The 16536-nt window shown below is 40.2% G+C and overlaps 2 protein-coding genes across 5 annotated transcripts in view; one reads left to right on the forward strand and one right to left on the reverse strand.

Moving 5' to 3' along the window:
* Positions 1–16536, reverse strand: part of LOC131670224 (multiple PDZ domain protein-like) — a 209321-nt gene that overhangs the window by 38042 nt on the left and 154743 nt on the right. The gene's annotated exons all lie outside the window — the stretch shown is intronic.
* LOC131670225 (acetylcholine receptor subunit alpha-type acr-16-like) overlaps positions 10751–16536 on the forward strand; it is a 70799-nt gene continuing 65013 nt past the window's right edge. For all 4 annotated transcript variants that reach the window (XM_058945650.1, XM_058945651.1, XM_058945653.1 and 1 more), the window contains exon 1: positions 10751–11472. In XM_058945650.1, coding sequence (XP_058801633.1) covers positions 11424–11472 — 49 coding nt within the window. In that variant the 5' untranslated portion in view covers positions 10751–11423. The remainder of the gene's footprint in view (positions 11473–16536) is intronic.

Below are 16536 nucleotides of genomic sequence, written 5' to 3' on the forward strand. Positions count from 1 at the left end.
AAGCGTCTTACTATTCAGCAGTTAAAATGTACCAAACGCTTTGTGGTGTTAATAAGATGTAGATTATCTGTTAAATCATTTATTTTTACCTTGAACAATTAAAATTACTTTCTTAAAATGTTATTTTCAAAAAACACGTAGAAAAAAATTGAAAGCGTAGTGATATTGATTACTTTTGCTTCGGAGAAGTATATGGTATTCTATAAAATGTTACTTTTAAGTAAAAGTTGTTACTTAAAAATAATAAATAAAGTACAGTAAGGTGACATTTTTTCAAGTGAAGTTCTTCAATACTAACTTTTTCATTAAGTGTGCTGTAGTTGAAAATCACGAAGTAGAGCGACACCTACTGAAAATACAGAAGAAATCGAAGATGAAGTACTGAGAAACTTTACCGGAATTTTCTCAAGAGCTCGTAATTATCTCTCTTTTTCGTTAAATAAGGAACTGAACTTTCATGTTCAAATTATTATCACCATTAAGAGCGAGGTTGAGAATTCAAATAAGTTTTAATTTTGAGATAATACGCAAAATGATTCTAAATTTTATAGTATGAAAAAATACAAAATAAGAAAAATCCTGTCTCAAAAGAAAACTGTCGCTTAAAAAGTAATTGTGGGCAAGTATTACTTCACGAACGTAAAACTTCGATGGGAATTCTTCGGATTTTGAAAGTTTGAAATCACTTTACTATGCATCGTAATACTGTGCAAGAGGAAACTATTTTAATTATCTCAACGCCATAATCGAAACGATTGATTTTACGCGATTGGCAGATACAATTTAGATCTTGTCTTGAGTTCACTTAAAAACAGTTCCGGGGCTCAGGAGTTTCTCAAATTCATTCAATTTCTCAAAAAATATGCTCGGCGTAAATCCGAATAAATCCGAACGGAAGAACAAAAGGAAACAAAGACTACTGCATTTATAACTTTGTTCACGCGAATCTGATTCATATCGACTATAAATGATTCACGCACGTTCTATTGAATATTCAACTGTATGCATAACAAAACAAAAATGGGTCCATCGGTTGACCAAACGGAAAAGCCCATCGTGTCATATCCATCAAACTTCGATGTCTCGACGATCGAAAGGGAAAAAACAAGCCATTCCCAAAAGAATCTCAAAGATAATTGGTGGGAAAGTACAAGTGGTTAGCTTTTTGTGGCTGGAAAACACGACCGAGGGTAGCGCGGACACGCGGAAGAAAAAATCGAAAAACGAGAATGAGGAGCGTAATAGCAGTGTCCGTTATTGCAGTTCCGTCAATTGCAGTCTGACAGAGCTGATAGAATCGCCGCTTCGATTTGGATAAAAAAGAAGGCCGGTCAGGAGAAAAGCGCGCTCTCGCTCGCTTGCAGTACGTGTCCCACTTCGCTTGGGGGATCCAATAAAAATTCAATAGAATTTCCGCGGCCAGCCGTCTCTCTTTCTCTCCCTTCCCTCTTCTCCCGCTCCTTCTTTATCCGTCGACCGAAAGAAAATCCAAATGCCGCGCAACCGCCATTTTCTTGCCTTCCTCTTTTCTCCCTGTGTACCCTCGTTCGTATGTATATATATATACACACACCCACGTGCATCATGCAACGACCAAATTGAATTTAACGCTTTCGCTTTAACGAGAACACTCGAGGCGTTAGGGGCAGCTTCGCTGAATCGATTTAAAGGTTATACCTATGGACGAGTCTTGATTAAAAAAAAAATTCGACAATGTGCAAGTGCTTGATGCCGGCCGAGGCGAAAAATACTTCGTTATCGTGATTCGAGGTTTCGATTGAATATGCAAAACGTCCAGTGGAACGCTTTGACTCGATGCTTAAATGCATTGAGCTTGGATTAGAAATTTAGATTCTTCGTCTAATAAAACTCCTTTCAATTGAAAAGTTGTTTCCTTTTGATATTTTAATTTTTATCTGACCTATATGTATAATCTTGGTAATTTTTTTTTAATTTTGAACGCGATATAGCAGTCGCTTTCTTCGTTTAATTAAATTTTGATCGTGAAAACTAGAGCAACGCAACGTTAGAAAGAACGCGAAGTAATTTCAGCTTTTTTACGAGTGGTATTTCAATCTTAAACAAGATATTTCATAAATCTAAAATTTATTCTATTGGCAATTTTTGAAATTTTTTCTATTGGCACAGAACAGTGCTGTAAGTAGCGCAACTACGATTCGTTATTGCTTCATTTGCAACATTAGAATAGTATGTACTACAATTCCGACGTTATTTTTGAAAAAAAGTGGGCTACTTGTAAAGCGACGCTTATACCTGCGTAGCGCACATGATTTTTGGACGTTAATGATACTACTTGTACCAAGTAGTTGCACTACCCGCGTCTCATAAAGAACATCCCTTTTTGCTGAAAACTCATTTTCCAAGTGCGCAAGCTGCGAGCATCGATGTCATAGCTTGCAGATTGTCAACTTGTTATTACCATTCCGAATCTTGTATGTTCGAAAAGGCTCGGTTTCAAAATTTTCATTTAATCTATTTTGAAATTAACACAATTTCTTGGTGGAAGTAGGCACTACTGTCCAAAAATCATATAGCGCGCTACAAGTTATGCCACTACCACTTTTTCAAAAGTAGCGCCACTACAATAAGTATTATTTCTAGTTGTACTACTTGTAGTGTCGCTATTTATGTAGTGGAATATATAGTGCCATAATAGATCTGAACTTATAATATCTTTACTTTGCTCTTTTATATGTTCAATGTTCGCTAAAAGGATATCGACAGTTTTGTAACAAACAGAAGAATCGAAAAGTTTTTAGAGAATATTAAAAAAGGAAAAAGTAAAAGAGATTTATGATGTTAAATTATTCGCGTATAATTGCTAACCTTTTCATTGTCCGTTAAAAAAAATGAGCCTCTTTATTAAAAAGAAAATGTAAAATTTACGTTTGGAATTAGTTTATGAAAAGACTTAAAGATCATTTTGTAAATATGCAGCATATGTTTCAAAATATTTGATGAGTCGGTGAAGTATTTTTAATAAAAATCTTTTTAAGTTGAAAGTTTACTCGGTTTATCAGTGAAAATTTATTTCTTAACACAGAAAACAGTTCATGCTATAGAGCTGGTTTCAAACTAAGGGAAATGAATTTCCCTTTGAGATTTTCAAATATCAACCATTTGTAGAAGAAAAACTTTAAACTTTAAATGAGCTCCATTCCATTCAGTTTACAATTAGTTAGCTCGTAATAAAAAGTTCGCGTTAGCCTCGCCGTGGGAGTGAGAAAAAAAAATACCTTCTGTTATGAAATCGACTAATTAGACGATCGTTCAACTCCAGTAATTTTTCTCGCCGGCCTCGCTCAAACACTCGAACTAACGCTCTGTTTGAAACTTCTGAGCAGTTTTTTCCAGCGTGAGCTCACTTCAAAGACTTTCGCTACATGTAAAAAAGAAAAGAAGTGACGGCTCCGGTTAAAAATGTCCCAATTAAAGGTCCACTGTAGTGCTTCGAAAAGTTGGTTCTCTAGCAGGCCACTTTCCTACTTGGGAATTTTCCTTCTGGAATGATACAGCACGCTGTGGCAAAAGTGACGAAACTCGTCGCCGACGTTGGCGCTGCAGCCTAATTAACTCAGTTCGAGGCAAGTTCCTTTTACACCCTGGCGCGCTTACGACGCCATTAGCCTCAAAGTGATTGAAGACCAAATGCAAAAGCTTGCCGGGATTAACATCATCGTTGCGACTTTGCAGTCTCCCGTTCTACTACAGCTCTTTATCATGCAACGGGAGCGCGCGCATAATCGCGCGCATTTTCGGTGGCGAACTTCCGACTCGATTACCATCTTGATCCCTTCATAAAAATGCATAAGCTCGTGTTCGCGAGCGGATTGACACGGACGTGCCTGTAAAGTGCGTCTATCTTTTCCACTCATTCGCGAGCTCGTTTTTCCCCTCAATTTTTCTTTTCCCGTGCTCTCCTTCCTTTTTTTTTGTCGCGTGTCCGAAAATCGAGAGAATGCATTTTTAAATTGGCGCCTGCACTGCGCTTTTCTCTCTGCAACGTATCGCTGATGCATTTCCCATGAGACTGTATATAGTAGCGGCCACTAGACGAGATCCCAAATGGAAGGACGAAGACGCAAAGACAAATCGGAGCCGAGTCACGATCGCAGCTGAGCTTTTTCTGTCTCTGTCTCACTCTCTCTCTCTCTCTCTCTCTCTCTATTTCTCTTTCCCTCTCTGTATTGATACGAGATATTTCATTTTGCGAGTTTTCTTTGTTCTATGCCTTTCCTTTTTTACGTTTGTCTAGTACGACTACCAAATGTATTCTTACCATGTACGAGTGCTTTTCTCATTTTCAGCGACCGAAGTTATTTTCATTGATGTATTATTTATGAACGTTGAGTTTTAGCCGTATATAGAAATTCTCTTATTTTTAACAACGCGAAATTTTTCTGCCGGGAATATCCACTTATTTCTGAAAAAGTAATTATGCGGTACGTTATTGCGCGTATAAGACAGTAGCTTTCTTTCACAAGCAATGTAAGTAGTTGGAAGGTTGCAGAAATTTCAAAAATAGTGCTCGTTTAATTTTCAATTTTTATTCATAGAAGAATTTCTCAGTTTTACTACAATAACTTTGAGATGGGTCAATTTTGTTCAAAATTGAAGTGGATCCAACATTCATACCTACTGAGTTTGATCAAGAAGTATAATAATTTAACGTTGTATTTATCTTTTTAATTAAATGATACAGTTCATATAAATGTTGTAATTATGTTTTTCAGTTTATCTTCAATTTATTTAATTATGACTATACTAATGTATTTCCCATAAAGATACTATACATAAGTGCTATATAGGAATCCTTTCATGTAACTGGATAATTTTACATGACCTAATAAAACGTATTCGAGAGCAAATATATGAAAGTGCTACTACTAGTGTCAAGTACAGGGATAGCCTAATACATCTGAGACTTTGAAATGAAAAATACAGTATATTTAAATATTTCCAATGAATTTTTCGACATAGTTCCCTTTTTACTTTATAGATTTATTACAGCGGTGCTCAATTTTTTTTTATGTTTTCTATAAAGTAATTTTTATCAGAGTCCTCAAAATGTCGTAGTCATGACCTCGTAGTCAGATGAAAATCTTTTATCCGCAGGTCAATTTTTCATATTAGGAAACAAAAAATTATCCGAAAGAGGTTAAATCTGGAGAATAAGGTGGATAAGGAAGTATCTTGTCGTATAAATCAAATAATTTGTCAGTTGCAATGGAATTCTTGTGATCTGTCATAGAGAAAAAGAACCCTTTTTTATCAAAGGGGGTCGCTTTTCCTTCAGTATAATTAAAATTATCATAAACTGGTCTAATAATGAGGCATAATATTCTTCTGTGATAGTTTTCCATTCTATAGGCAATAATATTATACCATTATTTTGTATATTGATCAATATTATACCAGTTGAGTCCCCAAAAAATAGTGGTCATGACTTTTTCGGCTGCTCTTACCGTCTTCGCTTTTTTCTGCACAGATTCGTCAGGCTCAGTCCACATTTTCGACAGAGCTTTTGTTTATAATAATGACTCCATGTTTCATCAACAGTATAACGTAACATCACAAAAATTCCTTTGGATTACATTGAACATAACGACATGAGCTTATTTGTTATTAATTGTGAGCAACACCCATTTTGTAGACAGCTTTCTCATTCCCAAACATTCATATACAACGTTTCATATGTATCCTACTGAAATGTTTAGAACCTCGCTAATTTCATGCACTTTCAATTGACGATCGATGAGTACAATAGTATGAACTTTATCGATCATTCCCTGAGTAGTCATCTCTTTAGAACCGCTAATACGTTCAGCATCACTTGTACTCTTACAGCCACAATAAAACTCAGTAAACCATTTGAACCATGCCACGCAATTGAGCAGTCTTCATATTATTTCTTAAGTTTTTCTTCAGTTTCTTTAATTCATTTTTTGTTTAGAAAATAATGTTTAATAAGCACTCGGATCTCGCTTTTTCCCATGATTTTGTACAGTCAATGAAAATTTTAATTTCAATAGTTTTAAAAAATTTACAAACCAACGTGATGATTTGAAACTTTGCGTAGGCACTCATACTAAATGGGTTATATTGAAGTATAAAGTATATTACGACAATAGCACTATCTTTTAAGAAGTCACGGATTTATTGAACGACTCTCGTAATACAGCTATGTAAAATAAATATTTATTTTTAAAATATAGGCATGAAAACATTACATTTAAATAATTTGACAGATATTCGTAAAATTCTGATTTTGCGCGCACGTGCCTAGGAATATAAATCAAAAGAACGGCACGTGTTCGAAACACTAGATGCCCACTCAATTGTAGTAAACAAAGCTCTGACCCGTTATAGCCCCTACCCCTTCGTTATTCATTTATTTTTAGAAATAAATTTCACATTCCTTTTTTTATGAGCCATCCAGGCGAAAGGATCCTTCAAACTTCCTTTCCAGGAGACGTGAAAACCCAGCTGTGATTGATCGTTTCTCCCGATCGATTCCTGAGACTTTCTCTCAGCTCTGCACACCATTATACACTCGCACACTCCGCACGGGAAATGCCAAGCGTCGTGCGAGAAACAGCTTACGACAGATTTCTTTTTTTTTTTTTTCGACACTCGCTCGCGCGTCATTAGCCGACACTCGACTCTTGCCTCAATTCCAGCTTTGCCTAGTGTTGGCTTTTCGAGTTGTAACTATAACGTAAAGCGACGCCACTTTGCTTTTCTGGAGCAACCCTAATTGCTGCGTAATTTACGCTCGAGTGAAGACGTGTTTATCGAATGCGTGCGTAAAAATATCGATATACTTCTTTTTTCCGATTCCTCGCCTATGGACGGCGTGTCGCAATTTTTCTCGTGCCTATAAGGCTCAAAGAAAGAGAGATTGGTGTGTGCTTACTTTGTTGTTGCCTTGTTGGGAAAAACAAATTCGATTGATTTCTTTTTCCTTATTGCGATCCATTACTAAAATTAAACAAGATCCGTAGCGAGAGAGTGCAAATATATTGAGTAAATCTTGAAAGATGCTGTGAGCATTGTTGTTGTATTAAGTTCAGTCGTTGTTTCTTAAAAGACATGATTTATTCAAGGGTGACGGGATCATACGATCATAAATAGTCACATTCTTTCGGGGCATGCTTGTTCAATGATTCATGTGGTTAGAGAGTGTGGCAGTGCGGGATACATGTCAATCGTTTCATTAAAAAATGCGCGTTGGTCTTTTTTGGCAAGCGTGTATCCAAAGCGGATCAATTTTTTGAATATACGTACTGCACATGAAAGAATTAGCTTTGCTTCTGATATGAAAAGTTTCTTTTTGACCTACCACTCAAAGGATTTAGGGCAAGTGTGATTGGAATTCTCGCGAATCTCTACAAAGGACTAAATTTCCTATTTACGATAAAGGAACTACCTTTGATCCATTATTAAAGGATAGAAATCAATTTCTTTTAGACAAAAATATTTCATTCCGCAATATATTTTTAATTTCGAAAACATTCAATCCTGCCAGGAAAATAAAAAACAAGAAATTTATTGCTCTTACTTTGAACTGGTGGCCATCGTCAAACATTCATAAATATATTGGTAGTTGCACACAAACAGACTATAAATAAGTTTTCTTGATACTGCACATGCTTAAAGGTCGCGGTGTTGATTCTACGTATTTATATGAATAAACTACGATTTTCCAAAAGCTCCTGGGATTTAGATATTTCATTGCTTTTGCTCGTGCTTGCATTACTTTATTTGTTTTTCATCATAAATTTCGCGACCCTTTAATATTGCTACATAACTTTCACTTATAATTCTCATATTTTAAATCAAAGAAAAATATTAAACGTACGACACAACTAAGACAAACGTTATTTTTATAAATAAATATATAGCCATTATAAAAGGCTTCTATTTCATCAATGATTATTAATTATTTCAATCATTTCTCTTCAATATCGTCAACGTTGACGTTCGTCCAATTTTGGAAAGGTCTTACAATGAAAATTTGCAGACATGCATTTTTATAATTTTACTTTGAAATTAATGCCTATAAGTAATAAAATATGCTATTTCATTTATAAAAGTTTTTACTATACTCACATAGTATACATTTGCTAGCTTATTCAACAAGATTGATTTACTCTCGAACGTTACTTTGAAGCCGGCAATAACCGCTATATCGCTGCGTCAAAGTAGTAAAATTCGAGTTTGGTCAGGCATCCGCCCATGCAATCGTACTAACTTTTGATGCAAATAGTCGGAGTTTTAAATTAAATTTTGTAATTTTTTCCCGACCGAAAATGTAAAAGCACGTGCAAAAGCAGCGAAATTCATTATTTTACATTGCAAAATACTTTTCTACCTAGCCGTTACTTTTTTTCTGCAGTTGTTGAATCTAATACATTTACTTTGACATACGCACTGTAATTGGTCGTCGGAACATTTTTTACTACGTAAGTGGGTCGGTAGTAGAATGTCACCTCCAAGAAAAAAACAAAACAAGAAACATTTGCGAAACTTTATTAAAGTCGTGAAGTTAAATAAAATTTGCTTTGCATGAACTTAAAGAATGATAAACGTACTGGTGAAAATGTGAGTGGACAGAAATAATTGAATTGCGAACATTTTGAAGAATTAATGAAAGAGATAGAGGTGACTGTGAGGCGACACGTGTCTCGGGGAGTGCAAACACTCGAAAAGGGGAAGCCCGCGACGGCAAAGTACCGAGCGCGTGGGAGTAAAGCGACCGACAGAGAGAGAGAGAGAGAGAGATGGAGTAAGAGGGGTATAGATATGTACGCGGCATCAAGAGTAGCAAAGCGATAGCTCGAACGAGTCTATAGGTGGAAAGAGAGAGCGACGGAGATAGAGCCCTATGGTGAGAATAGAGACGGTGGACGGAGAGTACTGGCAATGGTCGCGTCGAAAGCAAGCGAGAGCCAAGGATACATATCGAGGCATGCGCACTCCTATCATATTGATCTCGCCATAGTAACGATTCCCTCTCTCGTGCGGCGCTGGTGCTCGCTCTCGCTACCTCACCGCAGTACAGAGAGAACTCGTCCCTGATATATAGATTCGACGCCTCTCCTTTCTTTCTGTCTTTTTTTTTCATGCACATCCCAACGATTCTCTATCTCTCATGCACAGATTGCACACTTCAAAGCTATGCATGCGATGATCCAGGTAATTCGTCGCGAAGCACGTCTATCTAACGAGCTTGCAACGGATACCCGTATATGTATGTTCGACGACGATTCCCACGCGCACTCTCTCTTTCTCTCTCTCTCTCCCTCTGTACATGCAATCCAGATTGAAATGCTCGCTTGGGGAATGGCATGTTTTGACTAATTTACCGAAGACACGCGCCATCAGTCCAACATGCTATCGATCTACAACGAGGAGCTATTGATTCATCCGCTTGCAGTAACTATTTCGTCGCTCGATACTCGATACTTTACTAGCTTGCCCGACGAGAATTCTAATATTGCTAATTATGCATTTCGCGGTGGAGCTATTAAATTCACCAGAGCTGATCTCTCTCTCTCTCTCTCTCTCTCTCTCTCTCTCTCTCTCACACACACATTTCCATTTACTAGGACGTAAAAATATTGAGCTAAAATATCTCGCGAAGAGAGCTGAGATTTTTGCTACGTGCTTTGCAAGATATAGGTCATACGTAGATTAGAGAAAATGAAAATTTTCAGTTTTATTTTTCTTCGCTTGCGACTTCTTCACCGCAAGAAGGCAGCGAGAGCCATACTGGTAAATAAACGAAGGTATATCAGCAGACTGGTAGCAAAACTGTCCTGACGAAAACTTCTCTCACAACTCCAGTCCCAAAATAGTAGCGTACGGCAGTGCCAAACGTCGTTAGTCAAAGAGTTTGACTCGACGTTTCAAATGATTACCAAGTCTCGCCAACTGCTACCACTCTCTCTCTCTCTCTCTCTCTCTCTCTCTCTCTCCTTCTATCTCAATCTACCTAATTTCCAGAATCAAAATTTCTGCGACTTGCACGAGGTTTGACTATCGAGCAATTCGAGTGTTGTCAAGCTAGGTGGTGTGTTGTGCCGATAGATAGCATATTGAGAAGTTCGTCATTTGTCTTGCCGCACGTTCTAGCATGCTTATTGACTAAACACCAATAGAGAGAGAGAGAGAGAGAGAGAGAGAGAGAAGGAGAGAGTGAGAGCGCTCTTTTAGCAATGTCCTTTATTGAGCTTGGTGTGTACAGTTGGAATTTGGAGTTGGTGCTTTTCTTGTTCAAAGAGCTTGTTCAAAGATCAAATCTTCCTTCCACTCTGTGCTCGTCGTTTATTCTGTCTGGTGGGTATGGTGCGTCTTTGGTAAATACTTTCGATTGAATGTCATTGTTGGCGGCGGCAGTGGCGAGCAGCATGCGTTCGCGATAAGAAATGAGTTCACGAAAAAGCAGCCGCTCTGTCGGTCGAGCTCGCGGGCGGTCGTCGAGACAAAGCAGGCAGTGCAGCGACAAGAGATCAGGCATGAAAGAGGGGTTGGGCGAGTTGTGCAGCCGGGGTGGGAGATGTCGTAAAGGGAACAGCAGGCAGGCTGCGTGAGCGAGAGAGAGAGAGAGAGGGAGTGGGTGGTGGAAAGGGGACGAGAGAAGGACGGAGAAGTAAGGCGCGCGCTGTGAGGTCGCGGGAGGCTGCGCGCGCCTGCCTGCAGCAGCAGTAGCGGAGAGAGAGCGAGCCAGATCAGAGTGGAGCAGAGTAGAGAGCTCGGGGTTTTCTCTCTCGTAACGAGCGCGTGCGCCCGCAGTCCGGCGCTGCTCGTTGCGAGGCTCGCACCACACGTATCATTTCGACCGCCCGACGCATGGCGCAATAGTGGTGAAAGAGAGAGAGAGAGAGAGAGAGAGAGAGAGAGAGAGAGAGAGCGCGGGGGAGAGACGACGGGGAGATCCGTCGCTCGATCGATTTGCCGCCGCCACCGCTGCTGGCTCCGTTCCTCAGCAGCGTGAGCGAGAGAAAGAGACCCAAGAGAGCTAACGCCACCGCGAGTGTAGTATTATAATTAGCATGAGGCTGTGAGTGCGCAGCGATTTGCTCCGTCAGTAACAACAAGGGAATCGAGCTAGAGAGCGGAAAAGGCGTGCGCGAAAACGGGCAAAGCGAGAGAAGGAGAGCGAGCGAGAAAAGGGAAAACAAGCAGGAAAATAACGAGCTATGAGGAGGCGTAGCCCCGTGGAGGATGAGGCTGACCGGCGGCTACAGAGCCGTGATGCTAGTGCTACTGCTGCTGATGCTGCTGCTGTTGCCACTTGGAGGCTGCAGCACTGAGACAAATCTCGAGGAGGCGGATCGAGCTGGGGCAACGGAGGCTAGCGGCAAGAGAGCAGCGGCCCGCTCCGCGCCCTCGGGAACATGAGAGGAGGCTGGACCCTCATGGCGGCGATCGCCCTGGCTGCGTCGGGTGAGTCGATCCTAGCCATCCAAGCGTCCAGCTCAAAAACCTATAACTCCAACACACTCTCAGCCACACGTACTCATCTCACACGCACACACTTATCATGCTCGAGGTGAAACAGGTAGGCGCGATCGTTAGCATGCTCGTGTGCTTTGCAGCAGCAGCTAAGCTCGGCAGTCACGTGGCTCTTAGAAACGCGCCACACACATACGTACGCGCGCGCGTGAGCCTCGTCCAGTCGCTCCGTCCACTTTTTCAATTAGCTGATGCGCGTGTATCGGGGAAGGCCGTCTCGGTCCATGTTTTTCTTTTCTCTTGGTTGAGCGACCATCTCACAAAACAAAAGGAAGAAAAACAACGTTGGCTATGTGATTCTCGATTGCAGCTCGTCATTGTTCTTCCTCTCTCTGACGATGTCATCCGTAGATGAACGAATGAAAGCGAGAACGAGAATAAACGCGCGGGAACAGAGAGGAGCGAATGAGGCACACGGAATCCCCTCGAGGCTACTCTCTCTCTCTCTCTCTCTCTCTCTCTCTCTCTCTCTCTCTCTCTCTCTCTCTCTCTCTCTCTCTTCCTCTCTGTGGTACACGGCGATTGATAACGCCTGCGCTTACCACGGTGGCTGACTGACGAGGGGAATTCATTGCAAACCTGTCTTTCTCTCTCTGTCGTTCTCTCGGCTCATGGCTAATCTATATAACTATTCGTGACACGGCTCTGGTGACTCGTGTGCGTTCTCTAATTCGCTCGCTCTTTAAATACATCTCGGTTTTGTTTGACTTACGTTCGCATAGACAAATAGCCCTCCCAAGATAAATAGTAGCTCCATGCATCAGCTACCGAAGCATTCGGAGAAGGGAGATAAACTTTATTTTCGAGTTCTCGTCTGGATTTCCGTGGGAGTTTAACCTATATTTAACCACGAGCAGGTTAAAATTAAATGACGCGTTCGGCGGCCCCTTTCATACCTATCTATCTACCTGTCTTCCCGCTCGCGCACGCGACTCGACAACAGACATTGATTTTTAGCTATCATATCTATGCGCCTACCTGTTTCAAAGTGCTTCGCGACATATTTACTTACAAACAGACATATACACACTCACGCACGTACACTTGCGTACACGCAGACACACAAGAAGGAAAATACGGATGATACATTGGTCGCGAGTGAACGGGAGTGAAACAGAAAGCGTGTTGTATTACACGCGCCGCGAAAGGAGATAAAGAGAAAAAAAATAAAAGTTTGTTCCGAGGAGACATACGCTTTTTGCTTCCGATTAGTGTCACACACTGTTCGAGTGAGTGAGAGTGAGACCGAATGTCTGAAGTATAAACCGACTATCTCGCTCTGGACGCACGGTTATGTTTGACGGGCGTTGTTGGCTCTATTTTAATTGATGTGACGTTCTCTCTCTCTCTCTCTCTCTCTCTCTCTCTCTCTCTCTCTCTCTCTCAGTCTCTGTCTCTAACGTTAATTGTTCGTCGGGAAGGTTGTTTTGGGCTCTGACTAATATGGGGAGTATCTACCTTCCGACGGGCTTTTCCGGGGGATTTCCTGCTGATTAGTCGCGAGGGATGATTAAGGTGTTCCAAATTCCGTAAGTTACCGCCTCTACTACCTCGCGCGCGATGCCTCATTCGATAATAACTCGCGCGCGGGCAAGCGAGCGAGCGAATGAGATGAAGCTTGAATAATGAGGTACACGGAATTGCAATTGTTCGGCTGATGTTCTATTATATCAAGGCCTCGATAATAAACCTGAAAAGGGAAATATTCCAGTTAGCGTTAAAATGCAAAAATGAAAATTGAAAAGCACAAAATGCAAAACACTTTTAGTAGATAAAAGAACGGGAGCAAGCGAAACAAATGCTAAAGAAAGAGAGAGAGAGAGAGAGAGAGAGAGAGCGTGTATACAAAATATACTTGGCCGGCGGAGAGAAAGAGAGAGAGAGAGAGACGAATGCAAAAAACAAACACGCCAAACAGAGTTCTTGTCGCGGTGGAAACATGCGCAGCGGGATATCGGTTTTCGACGAGTCGATGGCGGCTATGACTTGCCTGGCGGCCGCTTTTTCTTTACCATCGTGTTTCCTTTTCTTTTTCCTTAGAGTCGTCGTTAGCTACCAGTACCGGGCTTATAACTCTTCTTCCTTGTAATGAAATCATTGGCGGGCGAACGAGCAACCGGGCGAAAAAAAAAACATCATGAAATTATTGGAAAAAGTTGGCTGCGCAATGGAGCGTGAGCGCTTATTACGTAGGGAGAGTCTTATACAACTGTTCGCCAAGAATTTTGCCTGCTTGTGTGACCTCGCAACCGCCGCCGCCGCGTCGCGCAGCGCCAAGGCAAGAAAACTCTACTGACTACTGCGTTAATATCAAATTTTTCTACGTTAGTATGACATTTGCGCTGTTTACTCTTTGAACGACTTCTTTTTGGTTTTTTCTTTTAATAATATTATTATTATTAGACTGTCTTTTATGCAACTTCCATTGCAGAATATTACCAGCGAAATAATATTAACGAAGCTGCACTGTGTCTTTGTCAGTCTTTTTGTTGTTGAAAGCACAATGAAAGGCTTTAATTTATTGATAAAAAAGAATGAATCTTCTAATACGATCTACGCAATGTAAAAACCAACGAATTCACTATCACAGCATTGAAGTGAAAAAGCTTCGCTGACAAATTCATATCGAGGATCAGAAAGATAAAAAGAAGAATTTCGTTGTTTCGTAAATTTTCAACTAACCCGCAACATTTCGTGGGGCTGGAAAAAACATGAAGGGGATGTCACGTGCATGATTCAATTAATTAAGCGTACGTACAAAAGAGAACTCTGTGTGGTGTCTGCGTTCGAAAAAAAGAATTGGAAAAAGAGGAGGGAGAAAGAGAGGAAAAGGAAAAGTTCACACGCGTTGCAACGCGCGTTCGCGTTTAATTAGCAACGCGTCGGCCAAGACAAAGAGCCCCCCTCCCCCCAAGTCACAAAGCGTCGAGTCGTCGACCGATTGAAATCACTCGTGCGAAAGCAATGTTTTTCCTCGCGCTTCATTTGCACACACACGCGCGCGCGCACACGATTCACGTATAATTAGTAGGTCACAAGAGTGGGTACACGCGCCTCTTTCTTCTCAACCGCCACCGGTACCCATTACTTGTTAAGCGATGGCTGATCGAGATTGCATGCACGGATCGTTATTTAATGGCTGAATTATGCATCCGGGGTTTGTTCCAGAGTATTATAAATTGTCGCGTAAACTTGCATTTACATACTTTACGATATGAGCTTAGCCTTGATCATAAGCTTCATTGTTTATATTGCAAATATTTGAACAACAAGTTCGTGGAGTATGGAAAGCAAAATGGGCAGCAGCTTTGAAATAATCTGAATTCCTTGAGCGAGGTCAAAGAGAAAACATCTATCGATAACGATCTTCGAGTCAAGTGGGAACTTTGGAGCGTTTGGCGTGACAAAGCGTTACCTAGTGTTGCGCGAGAAATCTGACCGAATTTGCGGTGTGCCAGCTCATTTGCGCTCTTCGTTATCATAAGCGTTCGCTAGCGTTCATTTAGGAGAATAAAACGCGCTACGGGACGAGTAAACCGATTGGGTGGATGATTGAATTTTATTATTAATCGAATTGACCGAGTCGCGTTTTGCGTGCGAGCGCAGAGAGCCAGAGCCATGTTTACCGTTAATTTTCTTACTTATCGATTCGTCCTGTTTATTTACGCGATGAAGGCGCGCGCACCAGCGTCAGCGCGAGCGTTAATAACGGCGCTATTTTTGTTGACAGTGCGGCCAGAATGTATCATCCGTGGACGCCGACATATTGCACATACACACATACATATGACCACGATACACTTCACATTTTTACTGATTTAGATATAAAATCTGACACACAAGATATACATAAGAAATGATATAAGATTTATAAGCAATATGTATCCGTGTGTAATAACATGCGCTATATCACTATATTGTGCTCGGCGTTTTAAATAACAAGAGCTAAATATGATCAACTAAAAGAAATGATATATATTACAAACAACAACAACAGCCAAAAAATGGTAATATAGAGTAGCAACAGTTGCAAACGACAATGACGCAGAATAAAAACAGCAGGAGATGCAAGGAAAGAAAAAGACAAAACAAATGAATTATGCATACAAAGAAAGCTGACAGACACAAACACGCACACACTGCTGATGATGAGAAAAGAAAAGGGGTATATGGAAAAACTTGGTGGTTCGTGACGGCGCTTAAAGTCTCTCTCGTGTGCTTGCCTTTTTCCCTTTTTTCATACATACTACTGCCACACTATGAACCTTTATGTATATGACACAGTATAATGCTGACACAAACATACACACATACTATACGTCACACCGATTGACACTGAAGACCTAAATTGACACTCGATTGACTTTGCAAAAATATGTTTCAACTGTTAGACTATTTTTTTCTCTGCCTCAGAGAATTCGGATAATAATCTTGTATCGATTTCATTCTTACTGACAGCGATGATGGCGTCGTTATATTCTATACTTTTCACTCGAGTACAATGTTTTCATTTTATTTTTCATTTATTTTTCTGTCTAGCATTTTTGTTATAAATATTACACAAGCTTCGAAAACTTTGCTATGAACGCTTTTTTCGTATAATATTACCACACTGATATGAGTAGGAAAATATGATAATGTCAATGAAAGAAAATTCATTGAAACAGGTAATATTTATCATTTGATTACTGATTACGCTTCCGTTAGTTGCTGAATTGCTAAGCCATAATATTTAGAAACTTAGAGGTAGCGTAGCCCGCAACAGCGAGTATTGCAGCTATTCTGTACATGAGTAAGTAGTATGGCTCCGTATTCGGCCAGCCATATGCCAATTATGAAGCTTTTAAATTTTAAATAGTTTTCGGCAAATTTATCAGACATTGTTTTCACTTGAGAAATATTAATTAAACTATACGAACAAGAAGAAAACAATCGTTTAATCGTTGCTTGATAAACAATGGAGAGTAAGATTAGTTAAATCTGACCAAGTCGAGT

This window comes from Phymastichus coffea, unplaced genomic scaffold, assembly GCF_024137745.1.
Source record: "Phymastichus coffea isolate CEN01 unplaced genomic scaffold, Cenicafe_Pcof_1.1 PCOF00104, whole genome shotgun sequence".
Taxonomy (NCBI): domain Eukaryota; kingdom Metazoa; phylum Arthropoda; class Insecta; order Hymenoptera; family Eulophidae; genus Phymastichus; species Phymastichus coffea.